Source organism: Sphaeramia orbicularis, chromosome 19 (assembly GCF_902148855.1).
Source record: "Sphaeramia orbicularis chromosome 19, fSphaOr1.1, whole genome shotgun sequence".
In the NCBI taxonomy this organism is placed as follows: domain Eukaryota; kingdom Metazoa; phylum Chordata; class Actinopteri; order Kurtiformes; family Apogonidae; genus Sphaeramia; species Sphaeramia orbicularis.
Genome location: NC_043975.1, coordinates 35,220,060 through 35,247,019, shown reverse-complemented (window position 1 = coordinate 35,247,019; position 26,960 = coordinate 35,220,060). Strand labels below are relative to the sequence as shown.

Here is a 26,960-nt window from a genome sequence, read left to right as displayed (position 1 = left end):
TTAATCCACCCTTTCCATTTGTATACCTGAAATGTTTAACTAGAGTTGAGCAATAACTGATAAAACCATGACTTGGCGACCTCGGTGCACACACAGCAGAGGACTAAAAGGAAACAAACCTGTTGGACAAGATGTCTCACAAACAATGAATGACAAGACGTCACACAGGGGTTGAATCTCATGTAAGGTTTGGTGCTAATGGTTGTACAGTACACAGCACTGAAAGGACTCTGCATGAGTGAGTACAATTCATTATGTTCAGAGGATTTGATTATGTGTTTTTATCAAATGTACTTATGTAATCGACAGACTGGCCACTTGTGGGCTGTATACTGTTCATAAGGACACTTCTTAAAGGTGTGCCAGTATCTGCTATAATTACTGTTAATCGTCATTCATTCGCTTACTGTGATATCTAAGTAGGAGTAATGTCGAGGTCAGTGTTGTTGTTTTTCCCACAGGCACAAAGGCTCATCAATGGAATTTGCTTGTGGATTTGTTTATGTGCCGCCCGTACAGAACCAGAGGGATGGCCAAAAAACCGTCAGCAATGTCATTAAACGCTCAGGTAGGATTTTCTTCTCTCTCACCAAGACATGACGTTGAATGTAACAGCTCCCATAGTTACTGAAAAATAAACTCTTCACCATCCACTTTGCTTCTATTCTGCATTTTAACCCATTAAGACCCAGTGCTATTTTTATGGCAGTTTTTTTCTCTATTTTTCACTTTTCTTAAGTGATTTATCATGATTTATTCCAATATTATGCTCTGTATTCTGTGTTCTTGAGTAAGAATCAGGTACTTTCCTATATTTACTGTACTGATCATGAAGATGTCCATAAAAGCTCAGAAAAAGTTGAATTTTATTAAATAAAAAACAGAAAAAATGAAAGAAAAAGTGACTCTTTTATTAAAATCTATCATTAACTGAATCTAAAAATAAGTGTGTCCATCCACTGTCATTGATCCAACTCCATGGGTTTTACTGGTGAACCAATGTTGTAGAAGATGACAGTGTTTCCACGTTCACTACGGAGCCTCTTAACATCCAAATGGGTCATATCTGATGACCATAAAAAGACAACAAACTGTATTTTACACCAATTATTTACATGTATTGATAGGATTAGTGGATCAATAGTTATTTAACTTTTTATATCAGTAAATGATTTTGGTCGCCAGTGGCTGTTCGGGTCTCTATGGGTTAAAATTCCACAGATCATGAGCAGATACTTTCATTGCTGCTTCCAACTGTGATTAGAGTTTGACACAAGCCTCCTGTATCTAAATGAAATAAGATTTCAGTTTCTTTATTTTCTGGTTAGTTGTTGTACAATGGACAGTCAGAAACAGAAATCTGACACAGAGGCACAAAACTTACCACTGTGTCTATTTTACTCTCACCACCCACATATAGCTTACTGTATCACCCAAGGCTGAATGCAGTTCAGTTCACTGTAGGATAACAAAAAGCATTCTGGGAAACAGGAGCATTTAACTATTTTAGTAGTAGATAGGGAGAGAGATGTAGAAGGCCATTTCTTCACTGTGATGGAAAAAAACATTCTGTAAATAAAATGATGATGTACCTCATATTAATAACATATTAAACCATAATAATGGCTTAGTTTCTTATAGTAATGACTTAATATTTTACATTAAGGACTTGTTAACTCTTAATAATGACATAATATATTATACTAATGACATACCATCTCATAATAATGACTTATTAATTCATAATGGTGACTTTATATCTTATAATAATAACTTGATATTTTACATTAATGATTTAGTATCTTATAATAATGACTAAGAATCTCATAATAATGACTTATTCACTGAACATACAGTAGGTACTGGCCAAAATCAGCTGACTGACATCTCCTTTAACCAGAAAAAGTATCATTTCACAGATGGTAGTGGCCAACATTAATCTGCTGTGTGATTGTGATTAAAGATTGCTTCATATATGTGTATACTTAAATTTGTGCTCATTTAGTACGATTGAGGGCTGGAAATTAAAATAGATAACTTTTGAAGAGGATGTCTTTGTTTCCTTGGTACAAAAATGGCATTAACAACAAAAACAACATACACAAACAGAAAATGTTTAGCAGCAACTGTTTATTGTTAACACTGGTGTCAGTATTGACCCAGAATTTCACTGCCATCCTACTTAAAATCTCAAAATAATCACAAGTGATCTCTATGTATATAATAATCCATACAATACATTGAGATCCTTTGTCAAAGTAAGGATTTAGTAACTAGGTACTAAGTCATTATTTAGTGATACTAACTCATTATTTTACACAACCATGTCTCAGTCATCACAGTAACTGAGACGGCATAAGGGAAAAATGAGCAAGACCAGAAAAAAATATGTAATATTTTATCTTGAAATAACTTCAAAATTGATTTGCACATCAAACATTGTTCATTTCTTATGGTAGATTTTTCTTTTTATCTTAGCTTGCTGTTTAGTTAAGTACTGTTTCATACCATACATAATGAGTGACATAAGCCCCTTTTATCTTAGAGAAAACATTCTTTTCACATACTTAGCCTCACTCAGTAAAAGCCAGCTTTCACCTGAGTCACATTTTCTTACCAGAACAAAGGTCATTACAGCACCAGTTGTTTCATCTATGCTCATATCTCTCTTGCTGTTCACAAATTAACAGCCTGTGTGTATTATTTCTCGTTTGTGTGCTTTCGCAGCTCTTCTTCCTCCTATTAATCGGATCCGTCCTCGATCGCCTCCCCCTCCACCTCCGACCAGCTCTGCAGAAGTCAAAACATGCAAATCTGGGCCCTCATCTCCCAAGTTCATCGAACACTTGGGAAAAAACAAAGAGGTGAAGAAGGTTGTGAAGCCCACTCCTTTTTATGAGAATACGGATTTTCACAGAAAAACAGGTGCAGCTTCTTCCAGTAGTGTCACACCTCCACAGTCAACACCCCCACGAAAGACAGGTACTGGAAACGTTTTGATCACAACAAGCACATATGACTAAGGATAACATTCACAAGATTAATGTTGTCTTCCTGTTCCACTATTCACTAAACATAGACCTTTTAAGACTTAAAGCAGACATGTTCAAGTCAAAGTCTGCTTTATTTTCAGTTTTGTCATATTTTCAATGCATATAGAAGACTTAAATTACAAAACTCTAAGGACCCACAGTGCAATAAGAACATAAAAGAAAAAAATAAATAAAAATAAACAGAAGAAAATACAACTATAAACAGAATATAAGTATAAACAGTGGGGGGTTGGGGAGACAATAAATAGACAATAATTGTCAACACTGCAAAAATCAAAGTCTTACCAAGTGTATTTTTCTAATTTCTGGTCAAAATATCTCATCACACTTAAAATAAGACATAATCACCTTAAGAGTAACTTTTCAGTGAGACATAAGAACTTATTTTCAGGCAATAAATCTTGAAAATCTTATTTCAAGAAATCTCACCAAGATCATTTTCACTTGTTCTGTTGGCAGATTTTTTTTGCTTGAATTAAGCAAAAAAAAATCTTGAATTAAGCAAAAAAAAAAAAAAAAAAAAAACATCTGCCAGTGGAACAAGTGAAAGTGATCTTGGTAAGATGTCTTGGAATAAGATTTTCAAGATCTATTATCTAAAAATAAGTTCTTATATCTCACTTACAAGTTACTCTTCAGGTGATTATGTCTTATTTTGAGTAGGATGAGATATTCTGACTAGAAATGAGAAAAATATACTTGATAAGATTTAGATTTTTGCAGTGAATAATCTTGATTTGTTCGTTAACCAGGCTTTCATTTTAGAACCATCCTGATCGTAATAACATGCATTTACACACAACTGACCAGTAAAATCACCATCTTACCTGTTTAGCCACTGAGCAGCGTCATCGGAGTAGTTGTGAGACAAGTGTACACTTTAGGGTGCTCATTTTAAAATAAAAAGAATGACCTTTACATTTCACCCAATGGCTTGTGCTACAAAGTTATTGAATTTTCATGCAAAACATCACCTATTATAAGCATTAACCCTTATGAAATCACTCTTTTTAGTTTCAACATTGGTATATCCTCCAAAAAAAAGGCTGTGATAGAAGAACTGTAAGGTCAAATGTATGTATGAGGCCTCATCACAAAAACCACATGCCGTACTTTCACAAATGAGCTCCTTTGGTGTTACACAACTATCAACAACACTAAATGAGCTCACACACGATGGAGAATATTATATTTTTTTGGTTCTCATCTTCATTAAGTCATCTTAGAGCAACGTCATGCTTAACCCATGAAGACCCAAAGAACCACTAGCAACCAAAATCATACTGATCTAAAATGTTTTATAACTTCTGATCCACTAAACCTATCAATACAGGTAAATAAATGGTGTAAAATACAGTTATTCATCTTTTCATGGTCATCACATATGACCCATTTGGACATTCACAGGCTCTGTGGTTACTATGGAAACACCGTCATCTTCTACATTGATTCACCAGTAAAACCCATGGAGTTGGATCAATGACACTGAATGGACACACTTGGTTTATGTTCAGTTAATGAGAGATTTTACAAAAAAAACCAAAAAACTTTTCCTTCAGCTTTCTCTGTTTCTGATATAATAACTCCTAACATCAATCTGAGCTTTTATGAACATCTACATAGTCAGTAAATTAAATATAGGAAAATACATGATTTTTACTCACATACAAAATACAAAGGATCATCGTTTTTTCTTTTTAAAAGGTAATAAATCACTTTAAAAACTAAATATGGACTGGCTATTTTAAGACATTGTCTTCTATAATGGGCGTACGTTTAAAACCCTGCCCTTTGATCGTCATCTTCGGGACCCCAGTTGATTTGACTAGTCTGAGTTCCCACACAAAGAGAGACCATCGCCTTCACATCATTACTGGCCAGACGCCGTCTTCTTCTACAATGGAAATCTTCTAAACCCCCCTCACTATCTCAGTGGATTAAGAATACAGTATCTTTTCTTAAACTGGAAAAAATCAAATATACAACAAGAAGATATACTGTCAAGTTCTTGCAGAAGTGGCATTCATTTTTGGAATTTTTTGCTGATTTGAGAGTCCTGATTGACTAGGTGCTGTAGTTAAGATTGGTGAATATTTTGTTGAATAATGTGTGTGTGTATGATTGAGCCAGGGTATGGGTGGGGTGGAGGCAGTTGGGTTTTTTGGTTTGTTGTTTTGTTTTTCAATTTTTCCTTTTTTTTTTTCTCTCTTATTCTTTTCCTCTGTGTTTGTGTTTCTTAATGTTCAAAATTTGAAAATTAATAAAGATATGTGGGGGGGGGGGTAAATAAATAAATAAATAAATAAATATGGAGAAAAAATCTTTTGGAAACTGCCATAAAAGTAGCATTGGGTCTTTATGAGTTAATGATAAAAATCACCACATAACTTCTACATTATGCCTATTAGGCTTTTGGGGTAACATTTCTACTTTGTGTTTTCTGTGCTATCTCCAAACCATAACCCTGAGAACAAAATATCAGGTGCATTTTAGTAGCTTACAGAAGACACTACCACATAAAACCAACAAATGCTAATATGACTGTGACTGGTTTTAATCTCAGTACTTAGATATTCAGTGTTTTTTCTTATAAATATTTCCAGCTCTTCTCCCTCCACACATGAGACCTGCAGCCAACAGTCAGTCTCCTCCTTACAGTGAACCTCTAACGTCCTCCAACACCAACAACCACATGTTTACCTACGACCTGCCTCAAAATGAACCGGATTTAACCGCTCAACCCTGGGACCCAAACTATTCATACAATATCCCAGAAGGCAGTGGGGGTGAGGTAAAGCTGCCAGCTGACACAGACAATGGAGCACCAGCCCAGACATCAGGTGACTAGACAAGTTTTCATCTTTGAGATAATTTCTGTTACTTTAAAATGCTGAAAAATTATTTTGTTTATTCAGTGGAATTTGTGATCATGGAAAGTATCACAAGAGCCCATTTCTCACTTCAGTGTTTTTTTATGGAAATGTATAGCTACAAATTACAGTTTTTCTCAGTCACTGTGGTACATTTCTTGAATCATCCTCGATATTGCCGAACAGTAAGTGTATTTCTCAAAACAAATAGCAAAACACCATGGATTACCTGCAAAAGCCACTCTGTCAAAAATCTAAGCTCACCTCTCCAAAGTAAATATCTGTGTCAATGAATATGTCAGTGCCATCAGAATGACAAGTCCTTGTGTTGTGTACAGATACGACAGTCAAATTGCTTAGTCAGGTTGTCAATATAACACTGTACTCTGGACGGTTGTTCTGATGTAAACTATGGCTAAAGTTTTGATGACACTTATTGTAAATTGTAAGTTACACCTTAGTGTACAGGGTGGGGAAGCAAAATTTACAATATTTTGAGGCAGGGATTGAAAGACAGTGTACGACCAATTAGTTTATTGAAAGTCATGAGAATTTATTTGCCACAAGAAAACTGACATAATAGAAAATGTTTTTATTCTATGTGTCCTCCTTCTTTCTCAATAACTGCCTTCACACGCTTCCTGAAACTTGCGCAAGTGTTCCTCAAATATTCGGGTGACAACTTCTCCCATTCTTCTTTAATAGTATCTTCCAGACTTTCTTGTAATAGTTTTGCTCATAGTCATTCTCTTCTTTACATTATAAACAGTCTTTATGGACACTCCAACTATTTTTGAAATCTCCTTTGGTGTGACGAGTGCATTCAGCAAATCACACACTCTTTGACGTTTGCTTTCCTGATTACTCATAAGGGCAAAAGTTTCTGAAAACGTATGGATAATAGTGTTAGGTATGATTATGACATCAATACATGTTTGGTTTCAAAACAATTGACGTAGTGCCTGCTGAGAAAAAACAACTAAATGTTCATTGTAAATTTTGCTTCCCCACCCTGTATGTGGGAGATTGATTGCCAGAGAATGGACAAGATTCACATTTACGCTCTTACTGTTTGTACTTTAATTTGTTGACAGACCACGTCATTGCGATACAAAAAGGAAAAGACAGCACTGCATAGCACAAAGAAAAAAACAAAAGTAGAAATGTGAACATAGGACAATCTCCTTGGGGAAAACTGTCCATGCAGTGCTGTAGGAAGTACAGTGCAGTCTGTTGGGCCACAAATTGAAGACCCTGGTGCTAAAAGTACTGAAGCCACATTTTTGGACAACTCAAGTTGAGCATATGAACATGTTGTATTTGTTTAGCTAAGTCCACCCTATGAATACGTTATAAAGACGTTTTTTGTGACTTCAATACTTTTAGCACCAGGGTGTTCAATTCTCATCCACATCACAACAATATCTTCTGTTGCTTGACATATTATGACAACTTGTTCAACCATTTTCAATGTAAAGACTTACGCGATGAACTAATGCCTAAATGTTGTGGGGGGTGAGACTATTCAACAGAGACCCATTATTATACATTTTCAAGCAATTGATAATGTAGGAAACAGCAGAGAATTATACATAATCATTTGCATGGATGTACCAAAGCATTTCCAACTTTTCAAAGAAATGAGAAACTGTGTTTTTGATGTGCACAAGTGACACGATGTGAAGACTGAACAAGTAGTTTTGAGAATTTAAATTCTGATCTTAGAAATGTACCAAAGCGACTGAGAAAAACTGTAAAATGGTTTTAGTATTTTTAGATAATTACGTACAGATTCACATTAGTATTGTTCAGTCCACTCTCTCATCCTCAGTTTTCTTGGTGGAAAAGTTCTGCCCTGTGTTTCCTCCCACAAAGGAATGACCTGCTCACTGGTCATTCAGTCCAGTGCTGCCTCTAAATGCAATTATCTTGACTGTATAACATCCAAAATTTAAGTCTAGCCCATGTATAAATATTATGAATTATCTTGAAGTATAATACCATTGATGACCACTAGATGCTGCAACATAAAGTCCCAAATAGACTTACACTGAACTTCTCTCTAAAAATACTGTGTTGTTTTATTGGGACCCTCTAGTAAGTGTAATTCTGCTCCATCTTTAATTTTTTTCCCCATTAGCACAACAGTAGAATATTATGCATGATATGTTTCTGTGATTGAAAGCTCACTCACCTGTTGGACTTTCTGAGCTTCTGTTCATTGAATAAAACATTTTTCTTAACTGTAGTGGTGGTTGATAAGTTAAAAAAACAACACTGTCAAATTATTATATTACACACATGTTTGAGGATCATTTTACCGAGTTTGGTAGAAGTGGACTAAAATTAATATTGAGTGGATGAACCCAACTTCTGCTAACTCCTTCTACTGAGTAATTTATAACCAAGAAAATAAATCATCGTTACAAAATTTCTAGCATTACATAATATAATGAACAGTTGTAAAAAGCTGTAAACACAGTCTTTAATTAATTTCAGTCACATTGTCCAGATGGTGTTACCACATCTGAACAATATTTCCTCAATAATGATAATTTAGTTAACACTGGGAGCCTTTAGATCACTATCTTTTCATTGTCTAGTGATAAAGACCCCCTTTCTACGACTATATAATAAAAAAAAAATCTCTATTTTGTAATAAATATAATGGAAGACTGATAATTTGATACACATTGCAGTTTCATTTGTTAAAAGACACTGATCCATATCCTCTTATGTCAAACCTCAGTCCCACCACTCCCTCCTAGACCTTCTTTCATGAAGTCGATGCCTGAGTATTTGGTGCTGTTACCGTCGCCACGCTCATGTTCCTCAATAACTCAGAAATCACCCTCGACCTGTCCACTTGCCCGACCACCGACCAGTAAGAGAAACAGTCTTTTAAAACAATGCAACAATTTCTTTGCCGACATTAATTCCAAACACTGTTGTCAACATCACTCAGGTTCTGTGGATAACGGGCCGCTGCAGGGAAACCCCAACGTTGTCCTCATCAGTTTAGGAAAACTCCTGTCAGACGAAAGAGGTTAGTAACGTTTATGGCAGTCATGAACTCTCCATTATCATTAATCTGTGTTCAATATCAGTGTTAATAACTAATGATGATCCTGATGATGTTTGCAGTGCAGCCCATGCAAGGAGAGCCCACCTGTTGCTCCCACTGTGGAGCTGTGTTGAACTCCTGTTATGACAATGTGGTAACTAGACTGTTCATTTGACCTTTATGTAGAAACTGCATAAGAAGAAACATGATTAACCCATAAAGACCCAAACAGCCACTGGCGACCAAAACCATCTACTGATGTATCCAATCCAACTTTATTTGTAAAGCACTTTAAAACAACCACAGTGGACCAAAGTGCTGTACAGAAAGATAAATAAAAAACCAAAATAACAGAGTAAAATACAAGAATAGAGTAAAAGACATAGAGCTGTAAAAATAAAATAAAAAATAAATAAAAATACAGAACAGATAAAAGCTAAATAAAAGAATAAAATACAAGAATAGATAAAAACATTAAAAGCTGTAAATGTAAACTGTTTAATACCTGTTAATCCACTAATCATTTCAAAACATGTGAATAATTGGTGTAAAATACAGTTCGTCATCTTGTCATGGTCATCAGATATGACCCATTTGGACGTTCAGAGGCTCTGTAGCGAAACAAGTACAACGGAGGACCCAAGTGCAGTTTCAGGTGCTCAATGAGCACAGTTTTTATTAACAAGCAGACAAGCAACAGACGAGGAGCAGGCAGAAGGTGAGTCCGGGACAGGTGAGGGGTCGGTAACTAAGAGAGCCAGACGAAGCCAAAGGGGAGCAGACAGGAGACGTGGTTGGGGGCAGAAGGTGGGTCTTTCATCCGGGGATCAGGCGGAGAGACATGGTCGGACAAGGGCTGGTCGGTTACCGGGGGCTCAGACAGGCAGACGTGGTCGAACAGGCAGGCAGGTGAATCTCCAGGCGGCGGACAGGGCAGGTCAGGAACAAACAGGATCAGGATCAGAAGAGCAGGCAGGAGAACACGCAGGAGAGCAACACACAGCGGTAGATACAATCTGGCAGAGAGCAGAGGACAGACAGGTGAATATATACACCCTCACCTAATGAGCCCAGCTGTGTTCACAGGTGAGGGTGAATTAGATGAGGAGGTGTGGCTGAGAGAGAGAGAGAGAGAGAGAGAGAGAGAGAGAGAGAGAGAGAGAGAGAGAGAGAGAGAGGAAGAGAGAGGAAAAGCAGAACAAACAGACAGAGATGTTACATGTAGTGAAAGTGGAAACACAGTCATCTTCTACAACACTGATCCACCAGTAAAATCCATCCAGTTGGATCAATGACAGTGGACGGAGACACTTGTTTTTGCATTCAGTTATTGGTATCTTTGCTGAAAAATTACTTTTTCTTCAGTTTTATATAATAACCTTTGAATTTAGTCTTAGCTTTAATGAACCCCTACATGACCAGTGAATTAAATACAGAAAAACACCTGATTTTCACTGAAAACAATACAAAATACAGAGGATAATATATGATAAATGGTGATAAATCATTTCAGAAAGGTTAAAAACAGAAAAAAATTAATTTGGGAACTGCCACAAAAGTAGCACTGGGCCTTTATGGGTTAAATGTCTCTCCTTTCAAATGTAAATAGTAACTGTAAATCTCCTTGTTTTAGGGATCAAGCATATACAATATTAATCATAGAATAATGAAACAGTGGTATGTGGGATTTTTCTGATTGACTCAGACTGAAGGTTGGTTTGTCAGATGTTGCTCTTGTTGCTCAGATTAAATGGCAGAGGTAGAATATAAGCAAATAGCCTGTATTTTAAAGGTTCAGTTCATAAGAAATAAGATGATCTACCTACACAAATTCAAATCCATATCCAGCATGTTACACGCTCATGCATCTGCAGTAGCTCAGAACTTCTCCTCCTTTTATTAGTTTTATAGTGTGTTACATTCAGCTTTCAGGTACATTACTGTCACCTTCAGACCATAAGCTGAACCTGAGTTACTGAAACCTTAAACACATACTGTGTAACATTTAAACATGACTGTATGATCACAGGAGGTTTGTGTTGAAGTCTGTTTTTTCGGGGAGTTGGCTGTTTTGTGACCTTCACTGACTTCATTTTTAATTCAGTGTAGCTCATGTTACACACTATTGTAGCTAGGAATGGGAATTGATAAGAATTTAGCAAATCCAGCTCCATTAATTAATTGGTGCAGTTCCCTATTGATTCTCTCATTGAATTTAATTGTCTGCTCCTGGAGGATTCTGTTGCATTCTGTAAATTGGCTTGAGAGTCTGGTTTTGACCAGCTCTATATGTAAAGTGTCATGAGATAACTTTTGTTATGATTTGGCACTATATAAATGCATTTTGATGGATGGATGGATGGATTGAATTTGATTAGAGAATAAACTAGAGTACAAATGGCTTTGTTTGCATTAACTCTTTAATGTCAAATATCCACTAATGTTTTGCATGCAATTCAAACAAAACACAGAGAGGGTTTTTAAGGGGTAGTTAAAGGAGTGTGAGAGCTACCTGCTGCAGCCCCTGAGCCTCGACATAAACATTATAAACAATTATAGGACATGCAGATTATTCATCAAGTAAAAGTAAAAGCAGGTTGACACAGTGAAATGGCACAAACATTAACAGTATTAATAGAACCTAGAAGAGTTTAATGTCACCGGCTACACAAGAGGAGGCCTTGACCTCCCACTTCAGGAGTCACCGCCCCCTTTGTTAAGGAGTCAAAGATGTTATATTTGTGCAGTTTAACTGGATGCTGTGTGTCTAAATATCTCTGCATGTTAGAGGTGTTCCCCCCTTTGTCGTAATGGAAGCTCTGCAATTGTTGTAAATGGTCCTAGAGTTGTCTTTACTGGTGAAATACAACCATAGTTCAAAGCACCTCTGAACCAAAATACAAAAATGATGTGATGTATTTGACCTGATGTAATCAAAAGACGCAATCATTAAGCGAGCACACTACCAGTGCCAAGAAATTGAGCTACTGGGAACCACTTCTTGATTCCCATTTCTGATTCTAGCCATAAATGAGTGGAAGAGGCACTGATGAACTCCAAGAATCTTTGCAGAAAAATCACCCTAAGGCTTGTACTTAGGAATCAGTGTACTGTGGTTGTTATCATGAGTGTGGGCAGCTGAGACAGTCGTTAGCCTAGACATTCGCTCCCATCACAAAACTGACTCTAACACAAACTCTACATAAGGACAGACAAATCTCAAGGAACCAACTAAATCAAATCGAATTTTATTTATATAGCGCCAAATCATAACAAAAGTTATCTCATGACACTTTACACATAGAGCCGGTTGGAACCAGACTCTGAAGCCAATTTACAGAAACCCAACAGAACCCTTCAGGAGCAAACACTTGTGACTGGTGACAGTGGAAGGAAAAACTTCCTTTTAATGGACAGAAACCTGGAGCAGACCCTGACTCCTGGAGGATGCCTTGACCAGTTGGGGTAAAAGAGAGAGTGTAAAGGAGGAGAAACAAAGAGAGAGAGAGAGACTGGGGGAGAGAGGGAGAAAGGGGGGAGTAGGGGGAGACACATGGATGCATTTGATGCACAGATAACTGAACTAGAACTGTCAAAAGTAGATCAGCTGGTGTTAGTATAAAAACCAGAACAAAACTGCATGACTGTTAATACTACTACTAAGTATAGACAGTGGATGTACCAGTACAACAACAGTAACTAACTAGAACAGCACTCGGAGAGTGCAGACCTCCACCAAGGCAGATCAGCCCTCCCCCCGATCACCACCAAAATTTAATCATTTGTTCCTTGTGCCAGTATCAACATTTCCTGAAATTTTCATCCAAAATCCGTCCATAACTTTTTGAGTTATCTTGCACATGGACAGACAGACAAACCAACGCCGGCAAAAACATAACCTCCTTGGTGGAGGTAAAAGGCACATAATGGATAAACACTGACTTTTATATCCCATCATGAGGTGGGTGAGGTGAGGGGTATTCAGTTACTTGCAATCTGCATCCTCACCATTACATGCCATTAAAAATTACCTTTATTCCTAGTTGTCTTCAGATGAGTGTTTCCATTTGATGCAGATTTATACTTTGACTCCACAACAGCTCAAGCGCAGATATTGCAGTTTTGACTCCACTTCATTTGCCTGACAGCTTTAATTTTTTTGCCCTGTTTTGTCCAGTGTAAACTATGTATCTCCAAATATTTCAGCATTCAGTGTTTGTGATAAACCTGTGTATATGTGTTCGTTTGTTGGTTGAGAAATTCTCCTTATGGAATAACTGAAAAACACATTGTCACAAGGCTGAAAACAGGCCTGTTTTTGAGCTCATGAAAAGTTTACTTCTTAGAGCCACATTGCTGGATGGCGATGTAATAAACATAAGATAATGGTATAGAAAATAATACTTTAATGTTTATCAAACCACCATGCAGTACACAAAGTAGTAGCTACTAAAGTTTGTACAATGTCTAAAACATCTGCAGCAGTAAAATTTAACAAATATATGATGGTAAAACTGACAGGACTGTTTTACTGCACAGGGACTACTTTGACTCCTCAATAAAACACATTTTGCTGGAACACTTACATACATTTATTTAATTAAGTAAGGGCTTGAATACATAAACTTTACTTATTGTGGTGAATTTCCACAGTGGTGTTACTTTTACTCGAGTAAAGAATCTAATTATTTCTTCTACCACCAGTAAATGCACCCAAATAACATTAATAACAGTTTTATTTTTAATGCTGTCCTGCAGATAAATGTGTGCTACTTCTGTCAGTCCTGGGACCAGACCAGTCCTCCCAGTTTACCACAGTGTCCTCCAGAGAGCCTGTTTTGTCTCCGTCCTGATGAAGAGCCTCAGTTTGCTGCTGATCCTCTGCTGCTCTTCTGTATCGACACCTCAGGCTCCATGAGCATCACGTCCCAAGTAAAAGCCCTGCTGTGTTTAATGTGTTTACTGCTGCACTGACAGACTCACAAAAACATCTCATAGAGTTTCTAATGTGGTCATGATCTCTGCTGTTTGAAGGTGACTGAAGGAGAGTGTGTTGTCCACAGATCCCGTCTGCAGGTAGGTTTTTAGTTTGGTTTTTACATTAGAGTTCACACTCCTCATGTGTTTTATACTCAAAAATCTCCAAGCCCTGTCAGACAAATCCCTAAGGATTCCATGGAAAATCAACCCTTATTAAGTGAATATAATGAAATATCACAACAATAACTGCAACAAGATGGGATCAAGATACTGTTGAATTAGTTTAAAGTTCATTTTTATTTAGTTTTTAGGAATCTAATTGGGTTTAGTTAGTTTTACAGGTGTATAAGTAGTTTTATGCACTTGTTAAAGACCTGTTTTATTTTTATTTTGACAAATGGAAAAGTTTCAGCTTGTTTTTATTCATTTGTAGTTTTTCATGTATTATTATTAATTACTTCAATTTCCATTGGGATTAAAAAAGTATCTATCTATCTATCTATCTATCTATCTATCTATCTATCTATCTATCTATCTATCTATCTATCTATCTATCTATCTATCTATCTATCTATCTATCTATCTATAGTGATGACAGAATGCATGGCATCCAATATGACTCATAAAATCATTGCTTACTATTGAGTCCATCGTGTGTAAGGACTTTTTTTTTTGCACACAATGAACAATTACAATGAGAGGAAATCAAAGTTGATTTTCACCTGAAACTCTGTTTTTGTTTTTGTTTAGTACTGCATTGTATATACATCACTGACATTTTTATTTGTATTACAATTGCCACAATGATTTTTTCGCTCTTAGTTTTAGTCATTGCCTTTATTGATAACGCTGGCAACTGGTTATTTCTAGCAAACCACTGTTTTCAATCCAGTTTGTGCAGGAGGCAGTGTTACAGTGTGTCCACAGACTAAGTGAACAACAACCAAATACTCGTGTGGGACTCATCACCTTCAGTTACCAGGTAAGAGACACACATAGCTCTGTTCTTAAAGTCTGCTTTTTACATTGTTCTTTACTCTAAATGCCTGTGGTTTGTATCATCAGGTCACACTGCATGGATATGAAAACTTTAAAACACACTATGTCAGTGGTGCAGAGTTAACCGACAGCGACTACCTCAAAGAGGTGGCGGCCAGCTTCCCCAGTCCACCTCCAGTCTCACAGACCAAGGACTACTTACAGAGACAAGTCATGGGGTAAGAAGAAAAAATATGAGTGGTAATTTTATCTGTACTAAATGACAGAGTAACATCATACCTTATTAAAACAAAGACTGATTCTATATTTACTGAAAGGCTGACTGAAAGTGGAACCACAGCTCTGGGTCCAGCTGCTCTTCTGACCATTGCAATGGCCTCCAGACACCCAGGTTCAAAGGTAGGTTCTGCTGATCTGCACAAAACAGATTACATGAAGGAAAGATACCTCACACACTCTGCTCTCCAAACCTCTTCACATGGATAAAATGAAGAGTTTGCCGGTGGTAAACTAAAACAGTAACTAAAACAGGTGTAGCCTTTTTGAGCTTCATTTCAGTTGCATGACTCATTTCTATGAATTCATAAATTAACCCTTTTATGCATGAATTATGAGAACCTTAATCAAGATTTTTTTCCTGAGTGTTTTTATTCCTCTTCAGGCATGAAAAAAAAACAATGTGATTGATTTTTTTTTTTTTTTTTTTTTTTTTTAATCAACCTGTTTTTCATGGAGTTACAAAAATGTCCACTCAGCTACACCATGAATTTTATTCTTGAAGCAAAGAAACATGTATTTAAAACCCAATACCATAAAGTGATATGAAAACAGTGAAATGAAACCATGTTTAATGCAGCTAATCTGATGTTTTCTCACATTTTAACATATTCTAATATTAGTTATTACTCACTTCATGGAGATAATATGCAAAAAATAAATATTAACAATTGATTTGCATTCAAGAACCAATCAAGAACACCAAAGTTATAATAATGAACTGCAGTTTATGAGATGATGCATAAGTGTCCACTGTGTTGGTTGATATGGAACTAAAACAAAACCCATGAATATACAAGATTAAAGCTGTAGAGTAACTGTCCACTGTAGTGACCACTTTGCATGAAAGGGTTAATTTAATTAATTATTAAAAGTGTGTGTATCAGTAGACAAAGTTGTAATTATTGGTCCTACATTTATGAATCTCTTATTAATTGTATTTGGGTGTAGTTTTTAATTGTACTACATGTCAATACATGCTGGACTTGAAGCTTTCTTAGGTAAGATGTGTTCCATCATAACAATGAAGTAGAGGTTTCATATCAATTTATACTGTAATATAAAAGTTACAGTTACTTATAATGAACTGTAAAGACATGCATGAACACTGATGTTCTCTTGCAACTCATGTTGCAAAGCATTATGAGGATTGTATTTTATTTGTTATATCTAAACAGTACCATCCTTGTCTTCTGTCCCCACCCAACTCAAAGGTGATTATCTGTACAGATGGAAAGGCCAACACAGAATTAGGAAATCTGGAAGTGGAGGATAATGATGCTCGCACCCTCCTCTCATCCACCATCTTCTACCAGGAGCTTGGGCAATATGCTGCCAATCAGGGGTTGGTACACATTGCCAATCTAATGTCAAGAGTGGACGTTTTAATTTGAATTTTAATTTATGTTGTGCTGTATGTCAGTGACATTTCAAAGCGTGAAAAGATATTGAATGACAACATATTGTATTACTTCTTCTAGTGATATGTTACAAATACCTACACTCACCAGTCACTTTATTAGATACGCCTGTTTAACTGCTTGTGGCCACAAATATCCTATAGCCCTAAGACATGGTACCAATGAGGTGAATTTAGACGTGTAGACATGTTCAAGATGAGCTGATGAAGTTCAACCTGAACATTAAAATAGGAAACAAAGGTGATAAAAGTAAATATAGAACAACTGCATATTTCAGATTTACTGGGATATTCACACACAACCGTCTCAAGGGTTTACAAAGAATGAGCCAAAAAAAATAAACTAACCAGTAAGCAATAGTTTTCTGGGAAAAATACCTTGTTGATGCCAGGGATCAGTAGTTCGAACTCCGAGAAAAGCAACAATAACTCACTAGTTACAGAGGAGGTGTGGAGAAGAGCATCTCAGAAGACGCAACACAATCTCACCGGCCACATTATTAGGTACACCCAGCATGAGCATGGTGTATCTAATAAAGTGGCCAGAGAGTAAATATTTCCATTTAAACAAAAACCAGGTCCTATAAACAAATTCTCCGGCCAATGACAGGAACTACTTCTTAGGATAATGGTGATGGCACACATGGACATGGAAGTTGCAGTCTGTGTGTCTGCTAAAGAGGATCTGAGGAAAATGCACATTTTGCACTTTGTTTCTCCTCATTTGTCAGGTTCCATGAAACTGATACCACAATGCAGAGTGGATCCATAATTCCTATGTTTGCTTCTTAACAGATGATATGTTTCCTCTTCATTGATTTTATAGTGTATTGCAGATCTACCACTTGTTATAATGACTATGTAATACTAATATTGTTATTGTGAGCAACAAACTGTTGTATAGGTGGAAGTTTGGCAGGAAGTTAGCTCTGTGTTAAGTATGAGCACAAGTTGTGCTTTTAATTTGATGAGCAGGAAGAAACATTAAAGAACAATCACAACAGGATAGCGATTGCTCTGCCTATGGCTCTCACTCAGGGTGCAACTTTAGAAATTACAAAAACACAAAGAAAATACACAAAAAGGCCAATAAATATTGCCATATACATACTAAGTCAAAACTAGTACTAACACAACAACCCCGCTGAATTCTCGCACATAAAAATAACACATTTACAATAAAATACCCACTACCCATAATGCGCTGCAGCAAACATGCCACAATATTATGGTAGTATTGTATCTTGAATTCAATTAAAATATTTTAAGAATGGTTTATTAACAAAACTAAATGTATATTTTTAAGAGCAAAGTGCAAAATACAAGTTTTGGGCACAAAAACTCAGCTGATGGTGTAAAATAAGAACATGATCACATTCAAGACAAATGCATAAATCAGTCACCTACTTATTTAAGGTGTAAGCCTAATAGTAGTAATAGTAGTACTGAAAAGGGTCTGTTAAAGGTGAAGGTAGTCTGTTGTGTCGACACACACTGTTGATGCTGAATTGTTGCTCTGTTTTCAGTGTGACCGTGTCTGTGCTGTCAATAGAGGGAACTGACTGCAGGCTGGATGAGCTGGGGAGACTAGCTGATCGCACTGGAGGGAAGGTAAGAGACAGCGGGAAAGTTTAAGTTATATTATCAGACCTTTTATAAAAGGTATTTTTGTTCTGTTTATCATTCTTTAGATTCATCAGATCTTTTGTCTTTCAGGTGGTAATAGCCAGTCCCTACAGGTTGCACCCAGAGTTTGAGCAGATCATTGAGAACAGGACCATAGCTACACACTGCATTGTGTCACTACTGCTGCCCAAGTCACTGTAAGACATAAATGTGCACTTTAAATACCTTAAAGAAATTGTATTAACTTCATTTTTAGCATTAATGGACTCAAATGCATATTGAATGATCTTCTGATGAGCACTCATTGTCCAGACAAATGAGAGGCAAGAGGGAGGCTGGTCACAAAGGAACCAGGGAGGTGGGGAACGTGGACCTAGATAAAGAAATCACCTTCCAGTTTGGAGCCAATGAACATGATGCAGAAGGTGACAAAAAATAATATCCTCGCTGCCAGACTGACAGTAATGGTTCATTTAATTTGTTTCTTTTTCAAGGCTAGTCGCAGGTGGTGGTGGCGTGCGCTGCCAGGTCTTGCTGAACATTGCAAGATGGTGATCTGTGTTATTTGCAGCTGTTGATTCTGTTGTCTCAAACTGAGATGAATGTAAAAGACAGAGCCAAAGTCACTACATCTGAAAACGACAAAGTGGGGACAATAGGGACATGTCCAACATTATCACATTACCAAGAAGAGAGATAAGAAGTTAAAGGGGCTATATGTAGTATTTCTACTTTCAAATATTTAAAAAATTACCTAAAACTATCAGATTCAGATTCAGACTACTTTATTAATTGCCGAAGGGCACTTCAGTTCACAGTTACCCTGCCTTATTGAAAGTCCAAACAATTAGGGAACAAACAAACAAATGCAAAACATTCATAGCAGCATATGACAGCCACATACACATTCACCTGTCAGTACTCATAGAACAGCAACCAGGCAATAAATTCAACACTGAAATGACTAAGATACTAAGAAAGAATAAAAACACAATAAATAGCACAATATCAACATATCATTAAAGTGTTTAGAATAAAATCTAAGAACTCTGACGTAATGCTAAAGACACCAGGGTACTGGATTGTAGAAGTAAGGACTGAATTTATTTATGTAAATTGGGAGAAGTTAGTTCCTCTGTCGGTCTCCCATGGGTGAGGAAAACTAACACCACGGGGCCTTTGACCAAAACACCAGAAAGTGACCAGATGGGATGAGAACTACTGAGAAACTTTTAGAGTCAAAGGAAATTACAAAGTGAGAAAAACAAGAATCACTGCTGTTATTTTCTCCACTGGACACAGCTGTAAATGTAAAGAATGGAGTTTGATGCTGAAATGGCAGCGTTTCTTCTACATCAGGGGTTTCAAACATGCAACCTGGGGGCCAAATCAGGCCCACCAAAGGGTCCAGGGCCTTGGGATGAATTTGTGAAATGCTAAAATTACACTAAGATATTAACAATCATTTTAGTTCAGGGGCCGTATACAGACCAATTCAATTTTAAGAAAAATACTACCATAATATCCGATAAATACTCACAACTCCAAAATTTTCACCTTGTAAATGTAAACATTTTCATGTATTTCCACCAAAACAAAGTATAATTTCACAAAAAAATGAATGATCTGAACAAATATGACCTACCTGATGTGCAATTTTAACAATATTATGTCTGTTACCAAGTGTTTTCTGTATTTGTAGATCCACAGTGATCTGTAAGTTATAATGTACCTGTGTAAATGATGAAATGATGGATAATATTGTTAAAATTACACTTATTTTTTCAGTTTGTTCATGTTATTCACATTGCTTTAAGGGATAGTTTGCAGATGTAAACATTTTCATAATGTAATTTTACTTTTTTCACTCAACATAGAGAAAAGTTTGGAGTTGACATTATTTATATATTATTATGTTATTATTTTACTGGTCTGCCCCACTTCCGATCAAATTTGGCTGAATGTGGCCCTTGAATTAACATGAGTTTGACCCCCCTTTTCTACATGGTCACATGAGTTTGATTATGAGGTTTATGAAGGTATAAAGTTATTATATGATGTTATTATCTTTGCTAAGTTCCTGTTTGTTCATCCATTGTTCAGACTAAACTGTAACAGAAAATGGAGATGATTTGTGGTTTAACTGTGACTGTTTTCTGTCTAAAAACAGAGCTAAGCTAACAGAGCTATAATGTAAACTATCAGCTGATGCAACACAAGAAGATTACAGACACAGTGTTATTTTGACCATCTACAAATTTTTTTGCATAAAAAAAACTTGGTGATTCCATAATATAGATGTGTATAAATAATGGCTTTTGTAGTTTATTCAGTGAGTGGTGGTTTTGGTAGTCATAAGTGTGCTCTGGTGTGAGGCCTCCCCTTGTTGTTTAGACTGTGGTATGTCAATACTACATATAACCCCATTAAAGAAAAAAAATAATTAAAAAGAAAGCACAATCAAATATAGACATTTTCCCAAAACACACTGAATAGATACATCACTGATACTACACTGAATATTTAGACATTAATAGACTAACTTTTGCAGTCTTTTAATGTGAAATATAATGTCATAGACGATGACACTTTCAGTAGTTTGTCAAATAGCATATTTCTGTCTCTGCATATTTATTGTTCTTCACAAAAACAGAAAATGAAGTCTTTTGCTCAGTTTTTGATTATCCCATTGTTCTGTTTAGTGTCAGTGCCGTTTTCTGGAAGCCGTGTGTCTGTCCAGCTGCTGATCAGATACAGACACAGGAATGGACGGACAATGCTCAGAGTGATAACAGCAGAGCGAGATGTTACTGACGACAGGTGATGAGAACGTTTCCATAATCCACTGAAAAGTGCATTTAATCAAGTATTGTACTGAATATTTTGACTCCACACATCTACCTTTTACCACTGATGTTTGGGTACTTTTGTTTAAAGGGCCTAAATACTTCCTCTGTCACCGCCATAAACACAACACTTCATTCACTTTAGAGCTTTGCCAGATGAATAAGTGAAAATATCTCAAGACATCTTTCATCAACAAGGCACTCTCACCCTGAGGATAAACACTGATTAAACCTGTTATTTAATATCATACTCAGGAAACCCTTAGGCAAAGCATTTTCATAATCCTGGGAGACTGGCTGTTGGAGGCATCACAACTTGTAGAAATGGCTCAGTGTGTAAATCACATTTTTCGTCCATTTCCGTGGAGTCACACGGTAAATGAACCTCTCAGCTCAGTCTGCTTGCTTCATGCACTGAATGAAGGTCATGCGATTCATCGTCTGAGCCCTTCCAAAGTGGTCCCAGTCTGTGTTTGTAGGGTCATTTAATTGCAAGACTGAAGCTGTTAAATGTTTGAAAAGCATTATAATGATAAAAGTGTGACCCTCCTCCACAGCTCGGTGGCCCTGTTCAATCTGTCTCTGGCCATCATTCAGCTCAACTCGTCACAGGCCAGCGCCGCTCTGGCTGTCAGAGGCCGCTTCCTGGACGCCAGGAGAGAAGGCGAGCTGCAGAGGAAGCTGATCGAGAGAGCAATGTGAGTCAGAGGCCACATTAGTGTGTGTGTGGAGTAAACAGAAGATGTATTAAGTCAGCCTCAATCACTGTGGAGGCCGGATAAATAAAAGACTGTAGTAAAAATGCATGATGATGACATGAACAAAAGTAGTAAAAAGTGAAATTTGTCTACATTACATAAATGTAACATAAACTTTACCAAATCTGCCATAGCCAGTCAAATCTACTGTGTGTTTTTGGAAAAATGGGTCTATAATAAAAATTTCACCTACCAATACCAATACCAATACCAATACCTTGGCACCAAAACAAATGCCTATAATTCCCATTTTAACAAAAATAGAGTTATAACATACATTACCATTCACATCTTTAGTTTTATATTTATTTTCAGTTTATTTTTTAGATCATTTAAGTCATCTAATAGCAAAATATCCTTTATAAAGATGCAAAAAAGATATTTGTGTATTCTTAACACACTGCCATTAATGAGACTTAATATTTTTTGGATACTCATCAGTGTATAAGCAGTTTTTGTGCCAATGAGGTATTGAAGTTTGGTACTGAGCCCTGCTGTCACTGCAATGATTTGATATCAGTGTACATTCATTACCACATATTTATTTTAGGGTTGTCAAAATTAATGCATTAATGCAGATTAATCCATCATCATAATTAATCTGATTAAAAATTTTACCACAATTAACCCAGCTGCAGCGCAGAATTACTCTGAATGTCTCTGCCAATGTATTTCGTGCAGTATGTCCGGTAGAGTTACCGTCATCCATGCGCAAATGGGCAGTTAATCTGATAGTAACAGGCAACAAAACCCACCAATAAAAGTGAAAGATGCTAAACGGCACATCGGCCCTCTCCATGGGATATTTGAGTACAAAAAAACTAAGACGGAACAGTTGTTTCAAGTTGTTTTGTTGAAACTGTTGAAGGCGTTTAATAAACACGTTAAGTGCATATATATTCCCTTCTTTCTTGAGTCTGTTTACTCATGCAAAATGAAATGTGATTAATATAGATTAAAAATTAATGATATTTAATTGTGATTATTCGAAAATAATCCACAGCAACCCTGTGATTAATCTGATTAAAAATTAGAATCATTTAACAGCACTAATTTATTTAAAGGCAATCTGTTTATCAGACACTTTGTTAGAGACTAAAACCAAATTACATATGGCATTCTATGGTATACTGTAACCATTTTAATGTAATCACAACATTATAATAAACAATAACTAAATGTTATCAGTTAATATGTCATAGGTTAATGTTGTTTAAATGAACGGGAGACTGTTTTACATGGTTTTATTAGACTGTTTTTGTGAAATAAAATGAAGGCAGTCTTTGATAGAGCTGCAGAAAAAAAGGAAGTTTAGAGCAAAGACAAAATGAAAAGGATCCTTAATCAACTACAGAAATGCTAACTGGGTTTTCATGTGCTTATTTTCTATTAAATTAATTTAGACATGAAATACCTTAGAGTTCTTGTGTGAAAATAAAGTCTAATCTAATAAAGTCTTATGTCACATTCTGTACTACAACCAACCTCTGTATATCAAACATTCCAATGTGTCCATTTTCACACATTGGACATAGGACGGTCTTAGTGCTCCACCACCTGAAAACTACCACAAAGGATAGCCTTAAAGACAACTGATCAATGTGTTCACAACTGTCTCAAACACTTAAGAAACATATATTTTATAAAAGCCTGTCCGAAATGTCAATTTACAGATCATAATTGTGTGTCACACACACCACAGACTATTGGGGACCACCTCAAAAAGATGAAAAACAACCTGAAACACCTTAGGGAGCACTTATTAAAACAGCAGGGGGTGGGGGTGGGAGTACATTTTGGTAATTTTGCTTCCTACTCTCCCCCCGCCTCAAACCTACTGTGGCCTAATAATGCTCAAAGCAGGATTAATTGCCTCTGATAGATCATATGTTAAATCTTTACAATCATATATATGTTAATAAAAAAGTAAGAACACTGATAATAATGTGATTTATTGTATGAATACACTGCAAATTCCGACATTACACGTCTCTTTGTTTTTACAGAGAGCACAACCGCAATGCAGAAGACAAACAGATATATCAAGAATGGATTAAAACAATGGAGCCAATATACAACAACATACATAACTACACCAGGGTATGTTTTACAGTATCAGTATATTAGTATATCAGTACTGCATATGGGTTGGGGTCTCAGCTACATGTATCTTTTTTTTTCTTTTTCCAGAGAAATTCTGTCATTTCAGACTCACAGGTAATTCAAATCATCTCTAACATCCTCTGTATTATACACTAGACAGTTCATTCTTAGTTATGTACCCAGTGACTTTCACTTTTTCCGATAATTCTTCCATTCTTTTCCTGCCTCCAGTCTCTAACAGATGCTGGCGCAGCACTGCTCTACACCATGAAGCACAGCAACAGGAAGTCCATCTCACTGAAGGATAAACACAAACTCTAGCCAAGTGTCTGCTTTTCCACCTTTTACCTCCTTGGAAGCAGCTCAAGTCATGTATGACAAGCATAAATATACAGTTGTTGGACTGTGATGACTTGGATGAAACTGAACCTGACAATTTCACATTGACAAAGACAAATTACTGTGCATAATAAGCTGAAAACATCATCTGGGTCACGAGAGAAGTGATTTTTGGACTTGTATGAACTCCTCCAGCAGTACTAAAATCTGCTGATGGAGTATACAGGACATATGGGTGTGTATTTGACACCATCCCTGTGGCCTAGTTAGTGTTTTTGCAGTGACCAAAGCATGCAGGAAAAGTCTGACTCAGAAACACCATCACAGAGCTAACACACAGTACATTTGTGTCAGCAGAAAAAAAACAAGAGCCAATAAAAAGAAAAGAAGAGCATTATTGAACATACGTTAAACACATAATAAGAAAGAATGTATCAGTGAAAACTCAGTGAATTGTGACTATATCCTTTATATTCACTAATAAATATAACTAATGAAAATTACACAAGTAGTGAGCAATGGAGTAAATCCAAAATAAGAGAGAACACACAATGATCATGCCTGATATGGAGGCCAAAGCATAAATGGACATGCGTTTCTCTGGTGCAGCCCTGACAACACAAACATGGAATTCTCTGCAGATGTGTGTGGGGCACTTATATGGGTTGTTATTCAGTGCAGGCAGGTTCCAAAACAGAAGAACGTACACAAACCAGGCTTCAGCCAGAACCCGCAGAGCGATGCTGAGCAGGTAGACGCTCACAGTGCCTCTGTCTCTGTGGAGATCTAGAAAAGCCTTGCCACGAGTGTCTGTGGACACAACCTGGGCCTCCTCTGTGCCTCCAGTCTCCAGATTCACATCACTCCTCATCTGGGAGTTCCTCTTCTGGGCCAGGGATTGCAGGTGGGAGGTGAACAGCTCCATGATCAGGACGGAGAGAACCACCAGGACGAAGATGAAGTTCCAGGCCACCATCATCGGCTTATTAAAGTGTTCATTAAAGCATAGTTTGCTGCAGATGCTGTCCCTGGTGCCGTTGCAGGTGAAGTCTGCGTCCAGTTTGGTGAAGGGCAGCTCAGCCAGGAAGAGGATCACCACACGGATGCACAGGAACCCGAACCACAGGGAGCGGCACTTGTATGTGGTGGTGGCATCCACCGCTGTCCGGAGGATGGGAATAAGGCCCGTTACTATGGCTGCCATGGTTACAACCAGAGATTCACTGTGGGAAGAGGGATCTTTTTATTACAGGGTTCCAACAAGTTAATAAAGACAAAATGTAAAAACTTTTCAGTGAGTTCAGGGAACAGTATCATATTTCCATGATCATTCACATCCTTTAAGTCCATGAACAGATTCCATGTACCTTTTCTATTCTCTATCACTGGTTATTTTCATTGTCACTTCAAATACTCACAAAAACACTGACTGAAGCATGTTTTAAATATTGAAATTATTCAATTGCACTGTTGCCTATAAAATGGAATAATATTTTCAGATACATTTTTCCTTTTAGTCCTATTTATCCACACCAGTAATCACCTTTTATTAGGTGCAATGATTACATGAGTCCCAGTTACACTTCATCAAGAAGAAATTACATTGTCACAATCATTTCATGAGAAGTAGTGAAATTATTTTACAACAAAAGTGTATTAATTATGTATATGATGCAGAAATCAAAGGAGATTTAGAGTAGTTTAAATTTGTGTGTCTGTTTCAACCTGACGGGTTTACTTTTTTGTTTTGTGAATGTAATTTCCAGAATTTCAAAACTTGCAATTATCTTATTCAATTACATGAACTTTACAAACCTGGAAAATGAGATTTTCCAAGTTTTATGACTATGGTAACAGACAAACATTTCAGTTTATTATAATTTGATGAAATTTTCAGAAAACTACTTTCAACTTAGACTGTCTTCTTTGTTTTTGGCTGTATTGTACAGTCAGTACAATACAGGGTTCATTGACGTAACACCAATGCGATAGCAAAACAGAAGTAAAAATAATACACAATGCATCATTAGATTTGGTGAAAATGTAGAACACAAGCCATTAAATTAGTTCTAAAATTAGCTTTTTAGCCTTCAGTTTTCAACATAGACTATTCTCTGAAATCACTGCGGGGTCTTGGCTGAGGGATGTGCTCTGCTTTCTAGTTTTGTAGTGCAGACATGCAACAGTTTGGAAGTGAATTCTGTCAATAACTGATTTTTACTTTGGGCAATAATCATGAAAACTGTTCTAAGAAGCATTTAGATGTCACATCAGAAACAGAAAGCTTTGGGTTCAGATCAAAGTGGTTCTTAACAGTAACAGAACATAATAAGCCTGTCATTAATGCAAATAAAGTATGGCATATAGAATACCTTACCTTTATGTTGCCGTCTAATGGAACTCAACCCTCCTCTGCATTCAGTTTTTTATAGGTTTGAAAAATGTCATTGTCATCAGTGTATGTGTTACTTTCTCACCATGTAATGTGCTGACCAGACCTCACTTCACATTTCATCTGTGCGTGTGCCTCTTACATTTGACATTTAAGATGTTCATACTAACATAGATGACAGAAAAAACATGAACAAGCTGGGTGCAAAAGAGGAAATACATCAACAATATCACA

At 36.7% G+C, this 26,960-nt stretch overlaps 2 protein-coding genes across 2 annotated transcripts; one reads left to right on the top strand and one right to left on the bottom strand.

Annotated features, from left to right (window-relative positions):
* The first annotated feature begins 159 nt into the window (after positions 1-159).
* On the top strand, positions 160-25,165 carry LOC115410849 (circularly permutated Ras protein 1-like). Its single transcript, XM_030122696.1, has 21 exons — positions 160-238; positions 462-568; positions 2,728-2,982; positions 5,657-5,893; positions 8,673-8,807; positions 8,889-8,969; positions 9,068-9,141; positions 13,746-13,919; positions 14,022-14,063; positions 14,860-14,949; positions 15,033-15,184; positions 15,284-15,365; positions 16,457-16,587; positions 18,189-18,273; positions 18,379-18,485; positions 18,601-18,713; positions 20,991-21,108; positions 21,692-21,832; positions 23,899-23,992; positions 24,083-24,109; positions 24,227-25,165. The coding sequence occupies exons 2-21, from the start codon at positions 478-480 to the stop codon at positions 24,314-24,316; spliced, it is 2,319 nt and encodes a 772-aa protein (XP_029978556.1). The 5' UTR covers positions 160-238; positions 462-477; the 3' UTR covers positions 24,317-25,165.
* gjz1 (gap junction protein zeta 1) lies at positions 24,809-25,564 on the bottom strand. The gene has a single exon (XM_030122697.1). The coding sequence runs from the start codon at positions 25,536-25,538 to the stop codon at positions 24,825-24,827; it is 714 nt and encodes a 237-aa protein (XP_029978557.1). The 5' UTR covers positions 25,539-25,564; the 3' UTR covers positions 24,809-24,824.
* Positions 25,565-26,960: the final 1,396 nt, after the last annotated feature.

Bases quoted from the DNA above. Each gene is read 5' to 3' on its own strand.
- LOC115410849 (XM_030122696.1), top strand. From the start codon at position 478: ATGGAATTTGCTTGTGGATTTGTTTATGTGCCGCCCGTACAGAACCAG. The intron at 569-2,727 runs GTAGGATTTTCT...GTGCTTTCGCAG, and splicing joins CAATGTCATTAAACGCTCAG to CTCTTCTTCCTCCTATTAAT. The intron at 13,920-14,021 runs GTAAAAGCCCTG...TGCTGTTTGAAG, and splicing joins CCATGAGCATCACGTCCCAA to GTGACTGAAGGAGAGTGTGT.
- gjz1 (XM_030122697.1), bottom strand. From the start codon at position 25,538: ATGGCAGCCATAGTAACGGGCCTTATTCCCATCCTCCGGACAGCGGTG.